General features: G+C 46.2%; 2 protein-coding genes across 2 annotated transcripts; one reads left to right on the top strand and one right to left on the bottom strand.

Annotated features, from left to right (window-relative positions):
- The first annotated feature begins 585 nt into the window (after positions 1 to 585).
- LOC119323206 (protein SINE1-like) lies at positions 586 to 3,461 on the top strand. The gene is made up of 3 exons (XM_037596804.1): positions 586 to 778; positions 1,196 to 2,630; positions 2,740 to 3,461. The coding sequence occupies exons 2-3, from the start codon at positions 1,263 to 1,265 to the stop codon at positions 3,298 to 3,300; spliced, it is 1,929 nt and encodes a 642-aa protein (XP_037452701.1). The 5' UTR covers positions 586 to 778; positions 1,196 to 1,262; the 3' UTR covers positions 3,301 to 3,461.
- A 1,500-nt stretch (positions 3,462 to 4,961) lies between these two features.
- Positions 4,962 to 7,989, bottom strand: LOC119323205 (pentatricopeptide repeat-containing protein At4g14850-like). The gene is made up of 2 exons (XM_037596803.1): positions 6,386 to 7,989; positions 4,962 to 5,455 (listed from the first exon to the last, which is right to left on the bottom strand). The coding sequence occupies exons 1-2, from the start codon at positions 7,972 to 7,974 to the stop codon at positions 4,990 to 4,992; spliced, it is 2,055 nt and encodes a 684-aa protein (XP_037452700.1). The 5' UTR covers positions 7,975 to 7,989; the 3' UTR covers positions 4,962 to 4,989.
- Between the last annotated feature and the right edge of the window lie 13,588 nt (positions 7,990 to 21,577).

Here is a 21,577-nt window from a genome sequence, read left to right as displayed (position 1 = left end):
GATGTGACAAAAAAGCAAAATCAGCACCCCACAAATGCCATTTCATGATGAAAAATTGAAAACATTGGTCAAAGTTTGTTACCAAAAAATCAGTTTTTTTTATATTTTTCCTGCAAAAATTTCGAACTTTACTGTTTACTTAAGAGCTTCTTATGAGCTCGAGCTGAGAGGGACACTTTCGAGAATATGTATGCTTTTTGCTAAATTTTGTCAACCATGAGCGTAGAATAGAAGACGTTTGCCGGTTGGTCATGCCGACGCTGGAGCCCGTGAGCCCGGTCCACGTACAGTCAGTCAATAGGCTCCGCCATGGCTAGGACTGTAATTTCCACGCCCCCAGATTTCAAAATTCACGCACCTTCCGCGCGTGCTGCGCGTCGTCCGTTCGAAACGCCCGGTGTTGACGCACCAGCGCCGCGCCCGAACCGGTCACTGAAAAATGGGACCGGATGGTGTACTCCTGATTTCTCCTCCACTGGGTCTGACAGGCCAAGCGTGAGAAAAGTAGGAGGCTCACCCCCGCCCGGGGAATCCCAATCTTAACACCCCTCCCCATTTTAGCCTCCGCATCTGTCGAGACCCACTCATAACATTTGTCATCTTCCTGCGACACACGCTCCCAGTTCAAATTTCAAATCGAGAGAGAGAGAGAGAGTGAGTGAGGGAGAGAGGGAGAGAGGGAGAGAGAGAGAGAGAGAGAGAGAGAGAGAGAGAGAAAGGTTTGGGTCTCTGGCTCTCTGCTGATTCATTGCGAGGCCTTGCAAGCTCTTCGATCCAGGTCAGTTGAATGCTGGAGCATACTTCTCCCCTCTTTGCCGGTCTTGCTCTGCATCGATTCCTTGTAGTAGTTTCTCGATTGGAAAGGGAGGGGGTTCGGGGGGAAGAAAAGTGCGCGCTGTGTAGTGTAGTTGCGATTGGATTGCTTCTTTCTGATGCGGCCATGCGAAAGTGGGGCGGAACAATGAGCCCCCCTGCAAAGATTGTTTCTTGTTTCTGAAAATCTGGCATTCGTTTCATGATTTGGTATTTATGGCACTACTTTATGGAGTACTAAATTTTGATATACCGTAATCTTGTAGGAGTATATGTTTTGATGGATGCTAGGGCCAATTTGCCATTACATCTGTTTAATTATGCTGGATATATGACGGAAAGATGCCAAATTTTTCGCCTGAATCTTGGGTTTGAATCACAGGACCAGCGTGCCGGAAGCGGAAGCTGCTGCATTCTCCTGTCCCGAGAAGGCGAGGACCACCAAACCAATGGGCCGGAGCCTGAGCCCGCTGCTCCGGCAGGAGCTGGAGAACCTGGACAAAGACGCCGACAGCCGTCGGAACGCCATGAAGACGCTCAAGTCCTACGCCAAGCAGCTGGACTCCAAGTCCATCCCGCACTTCCTCGCCGAGGTCTCCGACAACAAAGCCCCCGGCCTGCCCTCCGGCGAGTTCACCATCTCGCTCTACGAGGTGCTCGCCAGGGTCCACGGCCGGAACATCGTGCCGCAGATCGGCAACATCATGTCCACCATCACGCGCACGCTGTCCTCGAGCGGCGGCTCCTTCCCGCTGCACCAGGCGTGCTCCAAGGTGGTGCCAGCCATAGCGCGGTACGGCATCGACCCCTCGGCGCCCGAGGAGGAGAAGGCGCGCATCATCGCCTCCCTCTGCAAGCCCCTCTGCGGCGCGCTCATGAGCGACCAGGACGGCGCGGCGTCGGGCGCCGCGCTCTGCCTCAAGGCGCTCGTGGAATCGAGCAACTGGAGGTTTGCGTCCGGTGAGGCCGTCAACGAGGTCTGCCTGAAGGTCGCCGGGGCGATGCACGACAGGTCGACCCGGTCCAATGCTCACATGGGCCTGGCAATGGCGCTTGTCAAGCACAACGGCCTGATCGCAGAGGCGTATGCGAGGTCCCTTGTGCGGTCTGCCCTGCAGGTTCTTGACGGCGACGCCGCGGAGAGCAGCTCCCAGAAGCGGCTCTCGGCGATCCAGATGATCAATTTCTTCATGAAGTTTGTCGACCCCAGGAGCATATCCTCGGAGCTTGGCAAGGTGGTGGTTGTCATGGAGCAATGCCAGAACGACCGCATGCCGTTCGTCCGAGGCGCCGCGTTTGAGACGTCGCAGACCGCCAAGAACATTGCTGCGCAGAAGGGGTCGAGGCACGAGGTCACCACGAGCCCGATGGTAGGCTCCAACTTCCAGAAGAGAAGAGAGGAAAGCCCATGCAGGAGCCTCTGGAGTGCCAAGGGCAGCAGCCCTGCAAGCTCCACCATGTCTGCTTCACCGGTTCAGTTCCAGTCCCCTGAATCGCAGGTGGTAGACTCAACCATCATGTATGGCAGTAGTACGCTCACCGAATCGCCCATCTCGATCGGGCAGTCTTCTTGCAATTTCAATCAGAGCCGGCGCGCAAACAGGAGGTTATGGAGCAACGATGGTGTGGATGTTTCTCTCAAGGATGGCTTGTTCATTAGGTTCTGCTCAAACGGCAAGTGCCTTGAAGATGACCTGGGGGAGGTTTGTGACAGCGAAGTAACCGATGCTGATTTTGAGTGCACTGGCACATTCACAGGGTTTGTTTCAGCCAGCCCCAACAACACCTTACCAACAGATGAGACCCCCAGTCCGCAGGTACGTACACATAATGAAAATGCATATACTGCTTTAGTTTTGATTCGAAAAATAATGTGTGTACATCAATTGACCTGTTAACTGACTTTGTTATTTACTGTTGTTCTAGGCTTCTGAAAGGCCCATCAGCATTGATGATGTGAAGCTATACACGACGCCGAGAAAGCTTCTCCGATCTCTCCAGAGTTCGTACGACTTCGACTCTGATCGCCACAAGGAAAAATCAATCATGAAGCTGAACTGCACATCATTGTCGTCGTCGTCATCATCATCATCATCATCACCACCATCAGATCAGGAACATAAGGAACTAACCGAGTCATCTGAGGATATGCAATCTGAGCATTCTGAGAGTAAGACTGAAGAGGGGAACAAAGAGACTGAAACCGCTGCTGATAGGCCTAGCGCTAAGGGTACTATGGAGATTATCTGCAATGAAGATAAATCAGGTCTGTCTAGTACTGAAGTTGAGAATACAACCTGTGAAGAATCCTCCGAGGTTGAATTCAAGGAGCTGGATGTTTGTGTGAAAAGAAGCAGAGGGAAGACCAGCAAGTATAAGACAGCATTCAGTTGTCTTTTGGGCATAATCATTTTCATTGTTGCAATCATCGCTGTGTTAATTAGGATAGACAGTGCTGAGGATTATGTTGGTCTAGTCCCCACTTGATGTCTGTTGGTTTTCCTACTGTTTAGGTTATTGCTTTGTTTCTACCACAGTAGTATTGGTAACCTGGCCTAATTATTTTGCAGTCATTAATCTTTGTATGACAGCAAACCCTTGATTTTGCGCCTGTGATTGTGCTTATAAAGTGTTGTGTTCCTGTGCTAAAGTAATTACTTGACTTTCTGAAATTAATTTGGTTTGCCAGTTTATATTTCTGGAGTCTGCTACTACATAGTGCATTATTTTACAGATGTACGCCGCTGATCTTTTCATCAAAATTCTGAAGTTGATTGCATAAATACATGGAACTGGAATGTTTGCATTCTGGTTTTGCTCGATTGTTCTGAAAACATCGAGACAGCTAGACGCAAAAGTAAAAGAAGCAGATAGCCAATGCCTGAAGTTTCTAAAATCTCGATCCTGCCAGCAAACACAAGCACCCTCTACTCCATCATGAAGAAAGTGAAGGGACGGTCCGAGACGAACTCGTTGCTTGGTGTCTTCCCAGCACATTGTATGATCCCAATTATGATGGTGACTACCTCAGTTCCTTCCTCCACATTGACGACTGCTTGGTGCACACTCTTTCTCAGCAATGTCGGCCGCTCGGCAGGTCGTCTCGGTAGCGTGAGCCGAAGCAGATGGAGGTCCCATTTCAAGTTTACCTCGAATTTGGGCAGCCCAACTGTTGGCGGCTGCCATCTTGGGTGTGATGCTATACAGCTACTCCAGCCTTGCGGCACACTGAGTAATACGTGTTGTCCGCATCAAATGAAGCCTTGCCGGCCGTAGCGCCTTGGCTGTGCTGGTATGGAACATGGGTTCGTCGTCTCAGTCATGCTTGTAAGGGGCATCAGGACCTTGAACCCGTTCATGGATGCGTGTCGTACATGGGCTTCCACATGACCTGTGCATCAAACGCAGCTGCCATCGAGGCATCCAGCCAGTGAAAGTACCCAGCCTCATCCGGTGTGTCTCAAACGTACTGCACCACACCACTTGGGCTTGAAGTAGATCTCGTGGGCAAGCACGAGGTCGAGGTCGGTGTCCCCAGAGATGATGGAGCCAATGAGGTTGTTCGTGGCCATCCTCACCCAGCTCTTGATCTTCTCCGCCGTTTCTTCCTGCTTCATAAATTAGTTACAGTAAACCAAATCAGAGAAAAATTCATTCATAGGCCATTTTCATCAGAGAAAGCAAGGGAGAGTGGTACTTCACAACCATATTCAGGCAACAAAATGGAATCACAACAAAGTTGATATCATCCTTTAATACAGTAGGTGCCACTTTTAATGAACCACCAATATAGGTGAACATTAGTTTTCAAATTGAGAAAAGGAGCGCTTGTCCTTGTTTTTAAATAAGAAACATAATAATTACCTGCTGTTTGAAGAATTTGTCCAAGTAGTTCTCTCAATGCTGCAACTATAATAGAATACAAAAGCATGCATTGGTAACTTGAGAGTTTTCTACTGTAGTTATGCTGGATATTTGTAGTAACACTGAGATCTATTCCTCAATTGACCTCTATACTTCTACTTCTTTGAAAGTTCAAACAAAGGGAGTAATATACAAATACATAAAGAAGTGAGCTAAAACATCATCCTTCTGGAGAAATAATTTATAATCTCATGCAACTATCCTACAGGAACTGATGTTGCATACCTTTTCTGTATCACATGGACAGAGTTTTCACCAGTAATCATTGCATGAACATTGATATTGTTTGAAGTGATGAAACCTATTATTGTCCCTCACAACTATCTCCCTATCAACAATACCAGATATAAACTTGAAAGCTCGGTGACAATCCACACATATTCTCAAGTTCTTTGTGATCCTTATAGGTACACCAGGCGGAATGTGAATGAGTCCATAGGCCAGGGCAAGCTTCTCACTATGTTGAAACACCTCTGATTCTTTCTCTTCTTCCTCAAGATCATAAAGTGAATATTGTGTGTCTGGCATGTACCCAGAAGCTTGCATTTGTTTTTTAAGCTTGGCCAGTAATGCCCGGATCTCGCTATTCATCTCATGTTTGGTGTCCTTGGCATGGAAAACATGCACACCATTTTTCCATGTGATCCAGCTACACCCCGGGTCTTTCTTGATTCCGACATCTTTCATCTCCTTCCTTACATAAGTTGCTTCTGCCCATCTGCACAAGTTCAGAAGATACACTAAATCAACAGTATGAATTGTGTACTAGTGCATTGATTCTAAGGCTAAATTAAGCTCCAAAGAATGGCATAATCTGGCAGATATCTCATCAAATGTTTAAAAAAGGTATTAAAATATTGTTTTGTTATTTATGCAACATAGTGCTTCAGTTAACATGAAAACGTTGCAGATGTTCTCTCCCAGCAACCAAACAGGGCCAGCTCTATTATTTCAGTTGATGAAGGCAGCCTGCAAGCTAGGAGGTGATGCTAACGTTTTTTCGTTAGATGCAGCAGTCTGCAGTGTATAGAGGCTGCCTCCAAGAGGAGATAGACAGAGAGAGCTTAGAGGCATGCATACATTGTGGATGCTCGAATAGGCCAAGAATAAGGCCCCTCCCAATGCTCCACCTTGTACAGGTGCTAAGGCTGCCATGTAGGCAAAAAATCTGATGTGGCAAGGTAATTAATAGGAGAGAGATGAGTGTGGTGACCCCAGGAAGAAACAATGCCAAGCGCGAGAACCTAGGCAAAACACTTAAACTGGAAGGATCCCACCAATGCATGAAGAACTTTAGTTGCAAAATCATTAAATGAAGGATGCATAGCACCAACAAGTTAAGCACCTATGCATTGGGGGCTTTAGTTGCTAAAGTTTTTAATGTGCTTAGCACCTCATGTAAGCACCAATGCATTGGAACTAGCCTAGCAGATAGTTTAATAACTAATATGTTTCAGAGTTAATGGAATGAAGAATACACGCAATCTACTGACAAGTCACGGCACTCCATAGTCCATACTGATATGTGGGGTTGTTAATTTTGAGGTGAACTCTTTTAGGCATTGATATATGGCAGTATTTCTCAAAGCATCAATATCACCATGAACCCCTAAGAGAAATTCAGTATGAGTAAGGTAGTTAATTTTACCTGCCGGCTGATGCGAGCATGTTCGAGAGTAGCACGTGATTGCCAGAGTCCTGAGGGTCAAGTTCAAACAACTTCTCAGCTGCAATCCTTCCCAGCTCTGTCTTCCCATGCATCTTGCACGCCCCAAGTAGTGCTCCCCAGAGAGAAATGGAAGGTCTCATTGGCATCCTCTGTATAATGTCATAAGCTCGCTCTTCCATTCCTGCACGCCCAAGCAAGTCAACCACGCAAGCATAGTGCTCAGTCCGTGGTTCTATCCCAAACCTCTCCCTCATTGTCTCAAACAGCTCATATCCTTCCTTGGTCAAACCTCCTCTACTGCAGGCTGTGATCACATTTACAAGTGTGATGTAGTTAGGTGCTGTCTTTCCACTCGCTATCATATCACTGAACACCGCAAGTGCGTTTATAGCATCACCGATGTTGGCATGCCCTCCAATCATCGCATTCCATGTGACAAGATTCCGCTGTGGCATATCTAAAAAGACATGTTGAGCATCTTCAACACCCCCACACTTCCCGTACATGTCAACCAATGCACTTGCAACAAAGATGTTTGCATCGATGCAAGAGCGTACAGCAACTGCATGCAGAGCACGCCCAAGGTCAAGGCCTAGCAGGCCTGCGCATGTAGTGAGCACGCTGGAGACCATGAAGTCAGTCGGCTCTTCCCCTGCCCTCCTCGCACCCAGGTACACAGCAAAAGCATCCTCCTCTGCCCCGTTCTGTGCATATGCAACAACCATGGAACACCATGATACACTGTTCCTGACTCTCATCACATCAAACACCATCTTTGCCTTCTCCGCACATCGGCACTTCCCATAGAAATCAACCATCGCATTCGACACCGAGACATCCATGTCAAAACCACACTTCACCACAAACCCATGGAACTGGGCCCCAGGCAACAGGAGCATCGCCCCGGCACACGCGTTGAAGAACGCACAGACCGAGACGACATTCGGCATCCTGCCAGCCTCCCGGAGCCCAAAGTAAGCCTGGACCGTCTCGAGGGGCCGGCCGTCGAGCACGGCGTTGGTCATCACTGCGTTCCAAGCTACCACGTTTCTGTTAGGCATTTCCTCGAACAGGCGGCGGGCCAGGCCGAGGCAGCCGGTCTTGAAGTACATGTCCAGCGCGGCGCATGAGACGAAGGCGTCGGCGGGGAGGTAGCCGAACCTAATGGCGAGCGCGTGTATCTGCGGGCCGGCGGCGGAGCGAGGGGGAGCGGAGGCGGCGGCCTTGAACGCGGAGGGGAAGGTGAAGTCGTTGGGGCGGAGGCCGAGGCGGAGCATGGCGGCGAAGGCAGAGAGGGCGGGGAGCGGGCGCGCGTGCTGCGCGGCGCCGGAGATGAAGGCCGTGAATGACACGACGGTGGGGCTGGGGTCGGAGGCGAGGGCGGAGGCGGCAGCCGCGGGGAGGTCGAGCTTGGAATAGAGGTTGACAAGGTGCGCGCAGATGAAGGGCGGGATGCCCGGCGACAGCAGCCTGAGGGCGCGCGCGTGCGCGGCACGGCCGAGCCGCGGGGAGCGCGACGCGATCGCGGCCTCCACCGCAGCCGCAAGGAGCTGGGGGTCCGCCGACATGGCCGCGCCCGCGCGCATTTGCTTGTTGATGAATTGGGCTTCTTTTCGCGCGCGCGCGCGCGGGGAGAACTGTAAGAACATCTACAAACGGGGAAAACCCTATTGGACGCTCGCTGCGTCAAGTTGTCGTGCAAACGCACAGGCAGAGCGACGCGAGCGTTTAAATGGGCCGGCCCGTTGCGCGTTACACTGATCCCGGTTTTGGGAACCTTCTAGAAGGTTCCCAACTGGTCCAGATCTGTTTTTTTCGTTTTCTTTTTTTCCTGTTGTTTCTTTTATGGTTTTCTTTAGTTTTTCATTATTATCTTTATGTTTTATTTTTCGTTTTTCCTTTTCTTTTACTCGTTTTTTTGTTAGCTGTTTCCTTTTTTCCCTTTTATTTCTTGTTTCTTTCTAAATATTTAAACTTTAAAAATTCAAAAAATGTTCAACTCTCCAAAACATGCTCAGGTTGCCAAATTTTGTTCCATTCGATTAAAAAATGTTCAAGAATTACAAATATTGTTCCCTTCTATTCAAAAAATGTTCGAAATTTAAAAACAAATTCGTGTTCACTATCTTTAGGGTGGGATTTAAATTTCTAAAACGTTTGCAGTTTTTTTTACCAATTCATACAATATTCATGAATTTCAAAAAACTTCCCACTTTGAAATTTGGTTCACAAATTCAAAAAATGTTCGTGTTTGCATAATTTGTTCTAAAATTAAAAAAATGTTTGGGAATTTAAAAAATGTTCTCACTTTAAAAGAATTTCATAAATTCAAAAGATATTGATATTTATTAAATTTATTGAGAAGTTACAAAAATGTTCAGCAATTTCAAAAATTGTTCCCAATTTCATAATTTGTTGACTAATTTGCAAAATGTTCATGTTTTCAAAATTTAGAATTTCTTTGGTCAATTTCGAAAAATGTTTGCATTTTCTAATTTTTGGTTCACAAATTCAAAAAATGTTCGTCATTTTCAAAAAATGTTCCTGCTTTCTGAATTTGTTCACTAATTCAATAAAGGTTCTTATTTGAAAAATCTGTTCGCTAACTAAAATTATGTTCAGGTTTTGCTAATATTGTTTGTAAATTCAAAAAAAATTGGTGTTACCATTATTTGTTCCTCTTTTTCGAAATTTTGTTCATAGTTTTGAAAAATGTTCATGTTTTCAAATTTGTTCCTTTTTTGGAAAAAAAAGTTTTGAGATTCCCAAGAAATGCTTTGTTTTCACAAATTGGTAGAGTTTTAAAACTTGTTCAGAAATATCAAAGAAGAAAATCACGTTTGAAATTGCAAAAATAGTTCATATAAACCGGGCTGCCATTTGGGACACCAAATCTTTAGGGATTATGGTGGTTAGTGACGTTGATCACTTGCAGTAGGACGTCGTTTCGTGTCCTGTCACGGACTTTACATGCTTAGAATTTTAACGAACTGTATTGTGTTTACCGCTGTCGTTCGCTTTTTCAAGTTTGGCGCTGCAAATCTTTCACAAATGTTTCTCTGTCGCAGCGGCTAGTACAACTCACAATTTGCAACAAGGTCATGGGATCGAATCACAGGGCACTCGCTTTTATTTTTGCTTTTTTCCATCTCGCGAATGTGATGCCGTCGCGTGCCACGGTAAATGGGCTGGCTCAGGTTAGCTGCCCCTGTGCGAAATCCCAACCTTTTGCCGCAACGAGCGACATATAGGAGGTCTCAACAAACGGACCCGTACCAGCCCCGAACGAACGGTCGGGATTGGTACGCTGCATTACACTCAGACAGGCCCGCGCGAAATAAAATCAACCTATTTGGTTGCGTGGGCTATATTTGTTTCCTGCCCCACATGAAACTCGAAGCAGGGCTGCATCCAGTGAAACGACCGCATCGGTCTTTTTTCGCGAGCCAGGCTCGCTCGAGCCACTCGTGGGGAAGCACGGGAGATGATGGGACGTCTCATAACTCCCCATACTCTCTTCATCCACCTTCGACGCCAGTTCACACACACTCGCTCTCTCTTCCCTTACCGTCCCTTCTATGTCTCCGATGGCAGAGCTACCATCGCGCCACCCTCCCCCCCCCCACACACACACTCCCATCATTGCCGGCAGCAACCTCACCCGGCAGAGGTGGATTGTCGGCCTCCCCTCTCCCGGCGGGCGCCGTCCCCTTTCTGCACCATGTCACTGCCACGGACCAATGCAACACCGCTGCCGCGCACACCGGCTCGTCACTGGTGTCGGGCCTCCTCATCTTGGGCTCAACGATGTGGGGGTTACAAACCCCACTGCATGCGACTTTGGCAGGCTCGGCTTATGGTGGTATTTTACCCCCATTCGAGAGTTTTATCACCTGCGTCCGGTGCAAGGGGGAGCTTGAGGACGGCGCGCTCATCCTCCAGACGACGCATGACGAGGACCACAGTTGCGGCCCTCGCAATGGTCGGCTCACATATTTTTGGGCTTTTGGTTGGAGTAATTTGGATAGTAAGCAATAAGGTTACTAGAGATCAAAGGATCAATAGTTGGAATGGAATACTTTGAAATCAGCACAAGGAGTGGGAGCTCTCTTCCAGAAAAATGGATAGGCCTCGTGTTTGCTTCAAGAGACATTGATGGAGTGGGTGGGGGTATATATAGGTTGGACAAAAAATCTGACTATTACACACACTTTTGCACACATCAGTGAGTCTGAGTGGAATGGCCCAGTCAGATCGATATGTACAAAAGGCAACAATTGGATTGCTTGGTCGCACTGTGGGAAACTGATTAGTGGCTCTAAGAAGTGTTGACCTAAGCATTCGACACGCTTCGGTGTCACGGAGTGAAACCGTTCGAAAATTACGAATGTAGGCGGTTATAGAATGTTTGCACATGTGCTTCGGTGAGTCCGGATGAGTTTCTTGGTGCGACCGATGCAACTAGGGTTTAGGAAAATGGCTATATTTGTGCGATTCAGTGACTCTGATAGAAATTCGTTCGGTGTGTCAGAGTTGCATTTAGGGTTTGATATAGTGGGAACCTATGAAGTAGCTAAGGTCTTTGGAGTTTGATCTCTAAGCACTTTGAGCAATGAACTCATCTTCTCAACCTCACCCCCTTTTGATAGTATTGGCATATCTATGGACTTAATGTGATCTTTGATCACTTAAATACAAAACGAAGAGTCTTGAGGCTTGATCCAACACCTGTCTTTAGTTCTGGAGGGGTTCACCCTCACTTCCCATGTTGTACTTAAAATGAAAATTCTTGAAATATACTCAAAGAAAATATTAGTTCAAAGCCATGCATGTTGGAATGAATTTCGAAAACCACCAAAGAGATTAGGAGCACTTTCACGGGGCGGTAGGGTGTGCGGGTCGTGGTGCCTTTGGGGTGGTGCAGTGCTGGTTGTGGGCACCGTCAGGTGGAGCGGTGAGGTGGTGGCGGTCTCTCTTCTCCTCAAAATTCGAGCCAGATGCACGCGCCCCCGTCCCCCATAGGTGCCGTCAGCACCCCCTTATTTTGCTCTTGTACTGCAGATTTTTGGTAATTCCTCTCCTCCATCAAATCACGTAATTTTAGAGGAAAAATACATTAGCATTGAACTACAATGTGCAAAATATAGGTAATTAAAAGGAGGTTATAATAAGAAATAGTGATGCAAAATAGAATCAACCCCTCATTATCACTCACTCCACTACCCCCCCCCCCTCCAAAAACCGTAGCCATCGCCCACAATACCGCTTTTGGTTGTCGTCCCATCGCGATGAGGAAGAAAAAGATGACATCGGGGGAGCTTCTTGGGCCCTAGGTGACGTGGTACCTCGAAGGGTGCCACTCCGAGGTGTCGTTGCCCTGACACGATGACAGATCCGACAGCGGGAGCTCATGCTTCAATTCACGGCGGTATAAAGCTATGTTATCCCCGCGTGCCAGCCCAAGCAATGCACCTCGCTGCCACACGTCGCCGGACCCATCCTCCTATACTGCGCCCTCCGTCGTGAAGGAGGAGCTTGCCTCCTTCGACGACGACATCGATTAGCACAAGGTGGTGGAGTCATTGTAGTCGGACACGCCACCACCCGGGAGCACCAAAAACCATTGATGAGGACAAGAGCAGCTCCTGACGGGCTCTTGGTGTCCCCCCTCGATGTGCTTCCAAAACAGGCGCCATCCTCACCAACAAACCATGACGTCCAAATCAAATGTCGCATCAAGCGCCAACCGTCCTCTCCGCCTCACCGCATCGGCGCCTGGCCGACGTCAAGCAGGAGCTGACTACCTCCTCGCGTGAGAGGAGTACCCACCACAGCAGAGCGGTGTCAGGTGTGGCACTCGCGTCCTTGGCCAATATACAAGTACCACCGGGTTGGGTCCTCGCCGACCCGGAGCTTGCGAAGGCATGAACCTTGTACCTGTCCAGGACCACCAAGGAGATCCACACCCCGCCGCAGTGCTGGAGCATCCATGACCTCCCCCAGATCGCGGTCGTCGAGTTAGAGTGTGACCTCTGCATTAAGGAGGAGGCGCAATGCCTATTGTGCAAGCGCGACGCCACGACTGGCAATGGATGCAGCAGTGCTTGGGACACTTCTGCAATTGTGGCGACAATGACGACAATGTTGAAACGATGACGACGCTCCTAGTGGCCTCAAAGGTCATGCCGACGAGGTCACAGTCCGATATTAGTCTAGTTTATGTTTAGTTTAAGTTAAGTCTGGTTATAATATATTAAATTAGCTTAAATTTAGTATAGTTTGCATGTAATATATCGAATTTGGTAAATTTCATCAAAATTTTGTGTTTGAAATATGGGGAGCCCCGCGCGTCGGCCGGCGGATCTTTTTAAAAGACTCGCCGCCTCGCGAGCCACTTGATTAAACGCGGGGTGGTCGTTAGGTTAAGCTGCCAGCTTTGCAACAAGCATGATGTTGCGTTCAGGTGTTTGCAACATAGTTCATGTTGTAGAACTTTTGCAACAGAGGTATTGTTGCAGAAGTTGTTCTGCAACGGAGCTAAAGTTGCAGATTTTTTTTATCGCTACAGAAGAAAGTTTTGCAACATCACTCATGTTATGAAAATCTTTCTCGCACCAGGGAGAATGTTTCAAAAGAGCCCGGCAACAACACTGTTAGCAAAAGGGGTCGGGTTGTGAAAACGCTTCTGAAACACGCGTCAAGTTGCAGGAAAGTGAGTAACGGAGGTTGGCTCCCGACCACCTGATCATAACAGATCTGACGGCCAGGGAGGCGGTCGACGGGAGCGGATAGATCCGCCGAGTGAACACAAGTGTTTCCCTTGAAATATTTGAACTGGAATTTTTTTGATAGCATTGTATGACGTCTATCCGCCTGAATGTCCATGACCATTACCTTTTTTTAAGGAGTCAATGAACATTACTTTTTTTAACGAGTCCATGAACATTACTTGTTCGTTCACATATGAGGATGTCCGTTTGATAAACGTTTTCTTTTTACATGTGTTTGAGAAACGCAGTTGGAGATATCCAATGTCCTGAGGCTGCCCCGAATCCAAGCAGGTACGCATACGTCACCTTCCTCTGTTCACTTGCATACATTGTGGATACCACACTGTGTGGACAAGAGAAGTCGGTCCAGCAGAGGAAAAACGAGAACACGCCAGATACGGCTAGGTAGCTAGCTACGGTCTACGGGTACGGGTCGGAATGTCCATTCTCATTTCACCGTGGCAACCTAGTGGCCACACAAGGCTTCAGCATACTGATGGACCGTGGTCCTTCCCGCCCCTGCAAGTGCATCTCAATCTTGTGGCGACGTTGACATGGAGCCACGGACCCATCTTAAGTCGGGACAAGGCCACTGTATCTGCCACAGATCTTTTGGCCCATCGAGATCTCTTGGATGGATATTTTGACGAGCTGGATTTGGTAGCCATGACTCCCTTGTCTTATTTCCAGTGCCAGACAGGCGTTGTACTCATCCGTATTCATCAAAAAGTAAAAGAAAAAATTGTACTCACCCTCTAGTTTTTGGAATTTACCCTCTAGTTAGAAACATGGACATGTACTATATTCTAGATTATCCTTTTCATAGTTGACGTGATTTTCACATACAATGTGCAACAATACTTTAGAGCATGTACAATGGTGCTATCTTAAGAATGTCACGTAGAATATATGATGAGGTGGAGGAGAGAGAACTCATAAGAAAAGGTTTGTCCTCTTTTATTTAAGATACAAGAAATGATCTCTTAGCACAATATGTCTCACCATGTTTTTAGGAATAGCTAGTTATTGAAGATAAGGCTAAGAGACGACCCATTGTAGATAAATTTTTTTGTCATCTCTAAATTATATGCAAGACTTAAGATAAGACTATCTTATCAACTATTGTACATGCCCTTACATATTTAACGTGATCTTCCAGTTCTAAAACTCTTCATAATCAATGTGATCTTCCGGTCTAAAGCTTCATAATATTTTTCATAAATTAATGCATGGCTAATTACATGTGTAATTAACTGCCTGACTAATTAATTGCATGCAGATGTGGGCGAGGCAGAGATTGGGCAAGAGATAACTGCAACGATTATTGGACATTAATGGCTGTGTGCAAAATGAACGGAATGAATATGACTACGAATTCTCCTTTATACTAGAGATATCATCTTGATGCTATGCATACCCTTTTTCTTCTCACCGATGAGCGGTGGCTCATGTTGTCATGTGTCGTTAGATTGCACCACTCGCCTAGGCATGCAAATTTTGTCGTGGGGAACATTGGAAGAACATCTACATGTAAGTACAATTACGTAATCCCTCGTGGCTAGATATTGGCATATATAGGAAGGCGTTGATTAATTGTAATGATATGTTGATTGAGTAATACAAGTGGTTACCCCCGCAAAAGAAAATTGATATCAGCATAGGAGAATAAGTTAGTATCATATACATTGTTTTTGAACCAAAAAGCTGCATTAATATATAAATAGTGGTACATAGCACGTTATAGAAGGACCCATTAGTAAACCCAAATTGCAAAGTTATCTTTGACTTTTACAATGAGACCCCCAACACATATGGAAAGCAATTGGGCCCTCAACATCCTCACCACATGCACAACTCCGTCATCGCCAGATACAAGAGCCTCCATGGTACCTCGTCGCAGATTGGTGTTGTACTGCTTCCGATTTGAGTAGTGGATCATGCTTTGGGAGTGGTTTCATCATTCCGCCTCAAAGCCCATGTCGCTAATAATTGGAACATCCGTGTTGTTTTCGCAACTGCCTCCAATCAGTGGCGGCGCCAGGGGTCTTCCCTGGACTTCCATGGAATACCAAAGAATTGCTAATCCATTGGTATACTGCTGCTAGCTTGCTGTATATTTGTTGTTATATTGCTATAAAATTGCACAAATGAATACCAATGAATACCAAGGAAGAAATTCCTGGCGCCGCCACTGTCTCCAATGTTTATAAATGCATGCGGTTCTTTCGGACAACACGCTTCCAGTGCTTTTTGGCCCCGAGGCAGTTTCCTCCGCACAACTGTCTCCATTACCCTTTTCAGGGCTGAGAATTATTTCTATTTTGTTACAAGCCCTGCAATAAAATTGACAAAAACAAACAAACACGATACACATGCATACATCATTCAGTTGTACAATCACTTTGCTTTCTGTAACACACATACATATAACTGGGGCTTCGAAGCCATGATGTAAAATTAATCACTTCACAACCAACATATGGACATATTTGTAAAATCTAGCAACATAAGTCTATTGTGATGTGCTTATACTATGGCGGTGACCCACGTAATTACCCGTCTCGCCTCTTCATAATGCCCCCTCTACATTTCGATGTAAGTCTTTTGTGATGTGCATAAAATATGCACATCGATAGAGATGCATGGTAGAGAAGCTAAGACTTTGCCATCTTGTGTAGTGCGTAAAATCTTATATGTTCATAAAACAATTCACAAGGAAATTATGAACAATAATAACATACATATGAATGACCTAAGTGAAATTTAATCAGAATAATCATACCTGCTCCCAGGATCATAACTGCCTCTAGACAAGAAGTTGATCGAACAAATCCACAAGGCAACAATATGTCCCGAAGGCAAACTTATTACGCGTGAAGAGAGGATTCATCTGGAGTAGCCAGTGCTTCCTCCCGACCCTTCCTCTTATATACTAAACTAGTGGTTGAGGCGCCATCCTGTGGTGCAGCTTGAGAGAAAGTTGTGCACACGTTTTCATTTACAAAAATACATGGAATCCTCGCCTCCATCTAGAAAAATATTTTTTAAAATCCTCACCTCCATCTAGAAAAAGAAGTAAAAAAGAAAATAAAAAAACACCAGCGCAGCCTACCAGCGAGCGCCACTTTGTGTAGCTCTCCATTTAAAAAAATGAGTGGGGTCATCACCTCCATCTAAAAAGAAAAAATATTTAAAAAAAATTCTCACCTCCATCTAAGAATAATATCCCAAAAGTTTTTCCACCGCGGCCAACCAACTTGCGCCATGTGGCATGGTTGGCCGCCCTTCACGCGATGCTTAAGACTGGTTGTAATGGGAGTATCATAGCTAGTATCATGCATGCCAACTAGGCAACTTTGATGAGGTGACATAGAATTAAATGGAGTAAGAGAGGGTTGAGTATCATATCATGATACCGTATCATAATAAATGCTACACTAGTATGTGTCATGCATGGCAATAAATAAAGTCATCTATGATACTACCATATGATACTATGCACTACGGAGGTAGTATCATACACTAGTATCATATGCATGATACTAACTTATGATACTACCCATTACAACCAGCCTAATGGGTTTAAGGCTGGTCATGGTGGGGAGTAACTTAGACCAGTAACATGCATATGTTACTAGTCTATGTTACTACCTCTATAGTGCATAATATCATGGATGAGGATTTGTGGCACCGAGGTGCTCCACCCACTGATATCCACACCTCACGTTACTATAGCTGGACCAGGGCATTAAATGCCTAAATCATTTCCAAATCAGAGATACGCCTGGGATACATCTGCTGAATACCATCCCACTAGGCCCATCTTTAAATGATTCATGTACGTTCGAGCAGCTGCAGTTAGGTTGGTCATAGTGGGAGTAACATAGATAGTAACATAGATGCCACATAAGAAAAAATGGTGATATGGCAAGTAGTTAATCAGGAGAGAGGCAAATAGAGTAACATAATATGTTACCATCACATAGCGCTTTTCAATGCATAATGAGTCTACAAAGTAATAAATGAAGGCAACTATGTTACCACACCTATGACACTACCCACTATGAAGGTACTAACATAGATTAGTAACATATGTATGTTACTAGTCTAAGTTACTCTCCACTATGACTAGCCTTAAGTCTGCTTGTGGGGGTACTGGAACCAAGGTCTGTTGTGAATCGTGGAGAACCAGGTTACGAGTATAAATTCAATGCAGTAAATGGAGCAGACCAGGGTTTGAAACACTCGGCATTAGGCGTTAGTGAGTGACATAGCAATTCAGTCAGTAACTTTCAGGTAAACATATTGTCTATTTATTGCTGACAGTCACTAGAAATGTCTATCTATGATCAGATAGCAAAACAGTCTGGGACTTTCAGAGAACAATTCTATAATTTTTTTATCACATAACAATTGAGACATTGTCTCTAGTAAAATTCAGAATTTCAGTACTGAATTAGCAAGCGCGAAAGAAAGCTGAAATGAACAATTTCACATAGAGAGTGCCAAAGTGGGTTGTGAAAATGGGGAACCATAAATGCCTGGTAATCTGGTTTCGGTACATCAAGTTAACTAATTACATTACATTGCCAAATGACCAAGCTTGTACTAGTGGAACTGTCACGCATACATGATGGCAAACACATGCCAGTACAGGTTCGATACCGATGTCCGTCAGTAGTTCTTCAGTCAGAGATGGAGAACCCCTGTTAGGTTGGGGATGCCGATGAGGAGGATCCACATTAGGGGGGCTCGGCCTCGGCTGTTCCTAGCTTCACTCGGTGCGGGCATGAACAGCCTGGGCTACATCGCACGAAGGACCTCGAGGCAGACAGATTGAAAATCTAGGAAACTTTCCAGAGAGAAAAAAATGAGGAAAGAAAATGACTTGGAGAGAACAATCGAAGAGCAACCTCGAAAGAAAAATCTAATCTCGTAAAAAAGATTCCAGGAAACCTCGAGAGAGAAATTGAGGAAAGAAATATTTCAGAGAGAGAAAAAAACGAGGAAAGAAAATGCCTTGGCGAAGAGCTCGCCGGATTGGTCCTTGCCTAGTCGCCGGCTTTCATCCCCGAAGTCTTAGCCCGTGCCAAATCTACAGTGACTGCTCATCGCCGTCATGCTTCCACAGCACCCGGATTCATGGGTGGCCTTGTGCAGGGTGGCGCGGGAGGTTGGATCTGTCGGTGCCTGGGGGCGATGTAGCAGCGGAGCTTCGTCCCGAGCACCGATGACGCGTGGGTGGCGTTGGAGGAAGTGCCAGGCCGTACAGGAGGCGGTGCTAGCCGCGGTTGGCCCCGCGGGTTGAGAAAGGGCACGGCGGGGCGGGCCGGAGCACGGCGGTTGCTCGCCAGGACGGAGGAAGCAAAGGGATCGCGACGCGGGGCTAGTAAATCGCGGTGGTGCGGGCGTGGGAAGGAGATAACGATGGGAGCCATTACAGCCAGGGGAGCACAGAAATAGTGCAAGGCGGCTGCAAATATTAACACGGTAACGGACAGTTAATGCGGTGGGTCCAGCTCATACATAGGTACATAAATATACGGGAAGTTTCCTTCAGAGATGCAACAGCGATACAAAACTTAATACAAAGCATTTAAAGCCAGCGATCCGAATCTACGTGCATAGGAATGGTGGTGATGTCGGGGATGGAGCACCTAGATGCTCCTATGTATTTTCCATAATATCATAGATTAGTATCATAGGTGATCTCATTTATTGCCATGCATGACACATAGTAGTATCACATTTATTATGTTACGGTATCTACCTATGTCACTATAACCATCTCTCTCTTCTTTAATTGCCTGCCACATAAGCATGTTAGCGAGTCCCAAGTGCATGATACTACTTATGTTACCCCCACTATGGCCAGCCTAATACTTATGCAATGCAACTAAAATGTCACAACATCAACGATAGTACATGTACCCATCGACATCCCTCTTAACAACAAGGGAAAAACTTGTTCATGTTTAGACTTACAACTAAGTATAACCACCTAAATAAATCAAGCCTTTTGGAGAAGAGAAAAAGATGGTGGGCCAAAACAGCTAAGTTACAATTTTCTACAGTGTCATCGAAATAATAAAGCACTTGCAAGAGACATATTTCATTTGGACCTAGTTGGGTTTCATTACACATCTATACATATTTATTAGACCTAGTTGGGTTCCGTTACACATTTGTACATATTTATTTAGGCCTACTTGGGTTTCATTACACATATATACCTATTTCACTTATATCAAGTTGGGTTTCATTACACATCGACGGAATCTACAGTCAACAGAAGCAAAGATATAAGTTTCATCACTGTTCTGTAGGAAAGTGCAAAGGCCCATAGTGCGAAGCTCGGCCACACTTCAGAGCTCACCGTGCCAGAGATATGAGACGACGTCATAAGGGGTGCTCCCTTGTGATTGGGTCTGCTCGGTGACACCTCGGTGGAGGTCGGTGGTGATAACGCATACCACTATGCCGTCGTGGATGGGCGGATCTACCACCACGCTGCTGCAGTGGCAGCAGAACTGCCAACACTCTATCATGCTTGTCCAGGTGAACGAGGATTTTGGCTAGCTAGGGTTTGGCCATGGATCAGGGAAGGGGAAGGGAGATGGACACAAAATGAGAGAGGTTGTGCCTTGATGACTTACAAGTGTTATTACTCGGGCCCTAGTAACAAGTATTGGGCAAAGCAAAGTCATAGCAACATCAATTCTCGAACAACCATTACACCAGGGATCATTCCAGCATCAACTTGAGGTCTAATACATATATAATCATTTTCATTCAGTTCTCATCCATCCCGTGTGGCTACATCGGATTACTCACACATGGTTGAGAGAGCACGATGACAGTGTTGGAGAAGGGGTTGTCAAAGTTCATGGTGAAGATTCCCCCTCTCCAGAGGCAAAAACCTAGCTGCAAGTAGCCCTCCAGGATGAAGAATGATGGTGGTGGTGTCTCAGTATTACAGGAAAACACAAGGATAAATCACAGAGAGGTTTCACAAGAATATAAACCAGGGGCATCACAGGCTAGCCCGGGGCACTCCCACCCCTAGGCACCTGGTGGAGCTGCCTCAGGGCTGTAGGCGCCTAGACACCATGGGCCTCTGTTTGGCCCAGGTCCAGGCCCCAGACACCTTATATGTCGCAAAACCTCGCCGGTTATTGTTTTTTTTAATTTTTTTCGGACACTTTTCTGCAAAAAAGATAACACCATGTAATTTTTTGTTGAAAACATTGTTAGTACCAGTTAGATTTTATTCACTGCAGCAATATTTGAGTTCAAAATGAAGCAAAAGTGTTCATAAAAATAAATAGTTTTGAGATGTATCATGCATCAGAACCCGTGGACGAAGAGAAATGAATGTGGGCGTCCCGAGGTAATAACTAGTCGCAGGCAGATTCTAGTAAGGAACCACTTGCGGTGCTGCGAAATTGGAGGCAATTGATAATTCCCAACCGCCTTCAATCTTCGTTGTAGGAGGTTTTGTGTTCCCAACCGCATTTGATGCTTTGGATATCAATAATAACATCCTCCAGAGTAGGTACTACATGCGGCTTTGTTCTACTTGGTCACAACTGCTTCCGGCGCCCTCGCCGATGCACGTTTTTCTACTAGTGATCTTGGCCTGGAGGAAGAAGAAGAGTCGCCGTCCTTCGACCAGAGGATACATTGATGCTTATTTGGGGCACTGTCACCAGATCCGTCTCCCTCTCACTGCCTCCTCCATGGAGAGATTGGACAAGCTGACGCGGACGACCACCACGGGTTGCTTGCGAACGGACATGACTGTGGAACACCAGCAGAACGCCGACAAACATTCCTCAACAATTATATAAAACAACAAGCCGGTTTCCAATCTTCTCTCCACACCCCGCCTCCCCCTGCCCGTCGAGCAGCATGTCTACTGAAGACGGGCGGAGCCGAGACACCACACTCGACTCTCATTGAGGAAGCCGCAAAGAAGAGATGAGAGATTTCGAGAGTCGTCGAGACTCTGGGCTACAACTCGTGCAATAGTTAGTATTTTAGTACAATATATGATATTGCATCCCTTGAACTAAAATCACGTCACTTATTATGATACGGAGGGAATTTCTATTTTTATATAAATACAAAACAAATTGAAATTGAGAAAAATGCGCGGTTGGACTCTGAGCAAATATCTCTGGAATTTCAACTAGCAGTGACTGCGATGGACTTTCCGGTAGACCTACGTGGCTCCTTGGCACAACATAAACCTCTTCTACGGCTAACCGGAGCCTCATGCGTCGGTCTATCAACCGCACAACGCTCCAGCCGTGGCTAGCAAGGAATGTAAATCTTCTCAAAAGGGGGAAGCAGGTACTCCGTACTAGAATTACCGACGTGGCATGTAGTGCAGCCTGTG

The sequence above is a fragment of the Triticum dicoccoides genome, chromosome 6B (assembly GCF_002162155.2).
Source record: "Triticum dicoccoides isolate Atlit2015 ecotype Zavitan chromosome 6B, WEW_v2.0, whole genome shotgun sequence".
In the NCBI taxonomy this organism is placed as follows: domain Eukaryota; kingdom Viridiplantae; phylum Streptophyta; class Magnoliopsida; order Poales; family Poaceae; genus Triticum; species Triticum dicoccoides.
Note: the sequence above shows the minus strand (reverse complement) of the source record. Positions and strands in the feature narration are given on the sequence as shown.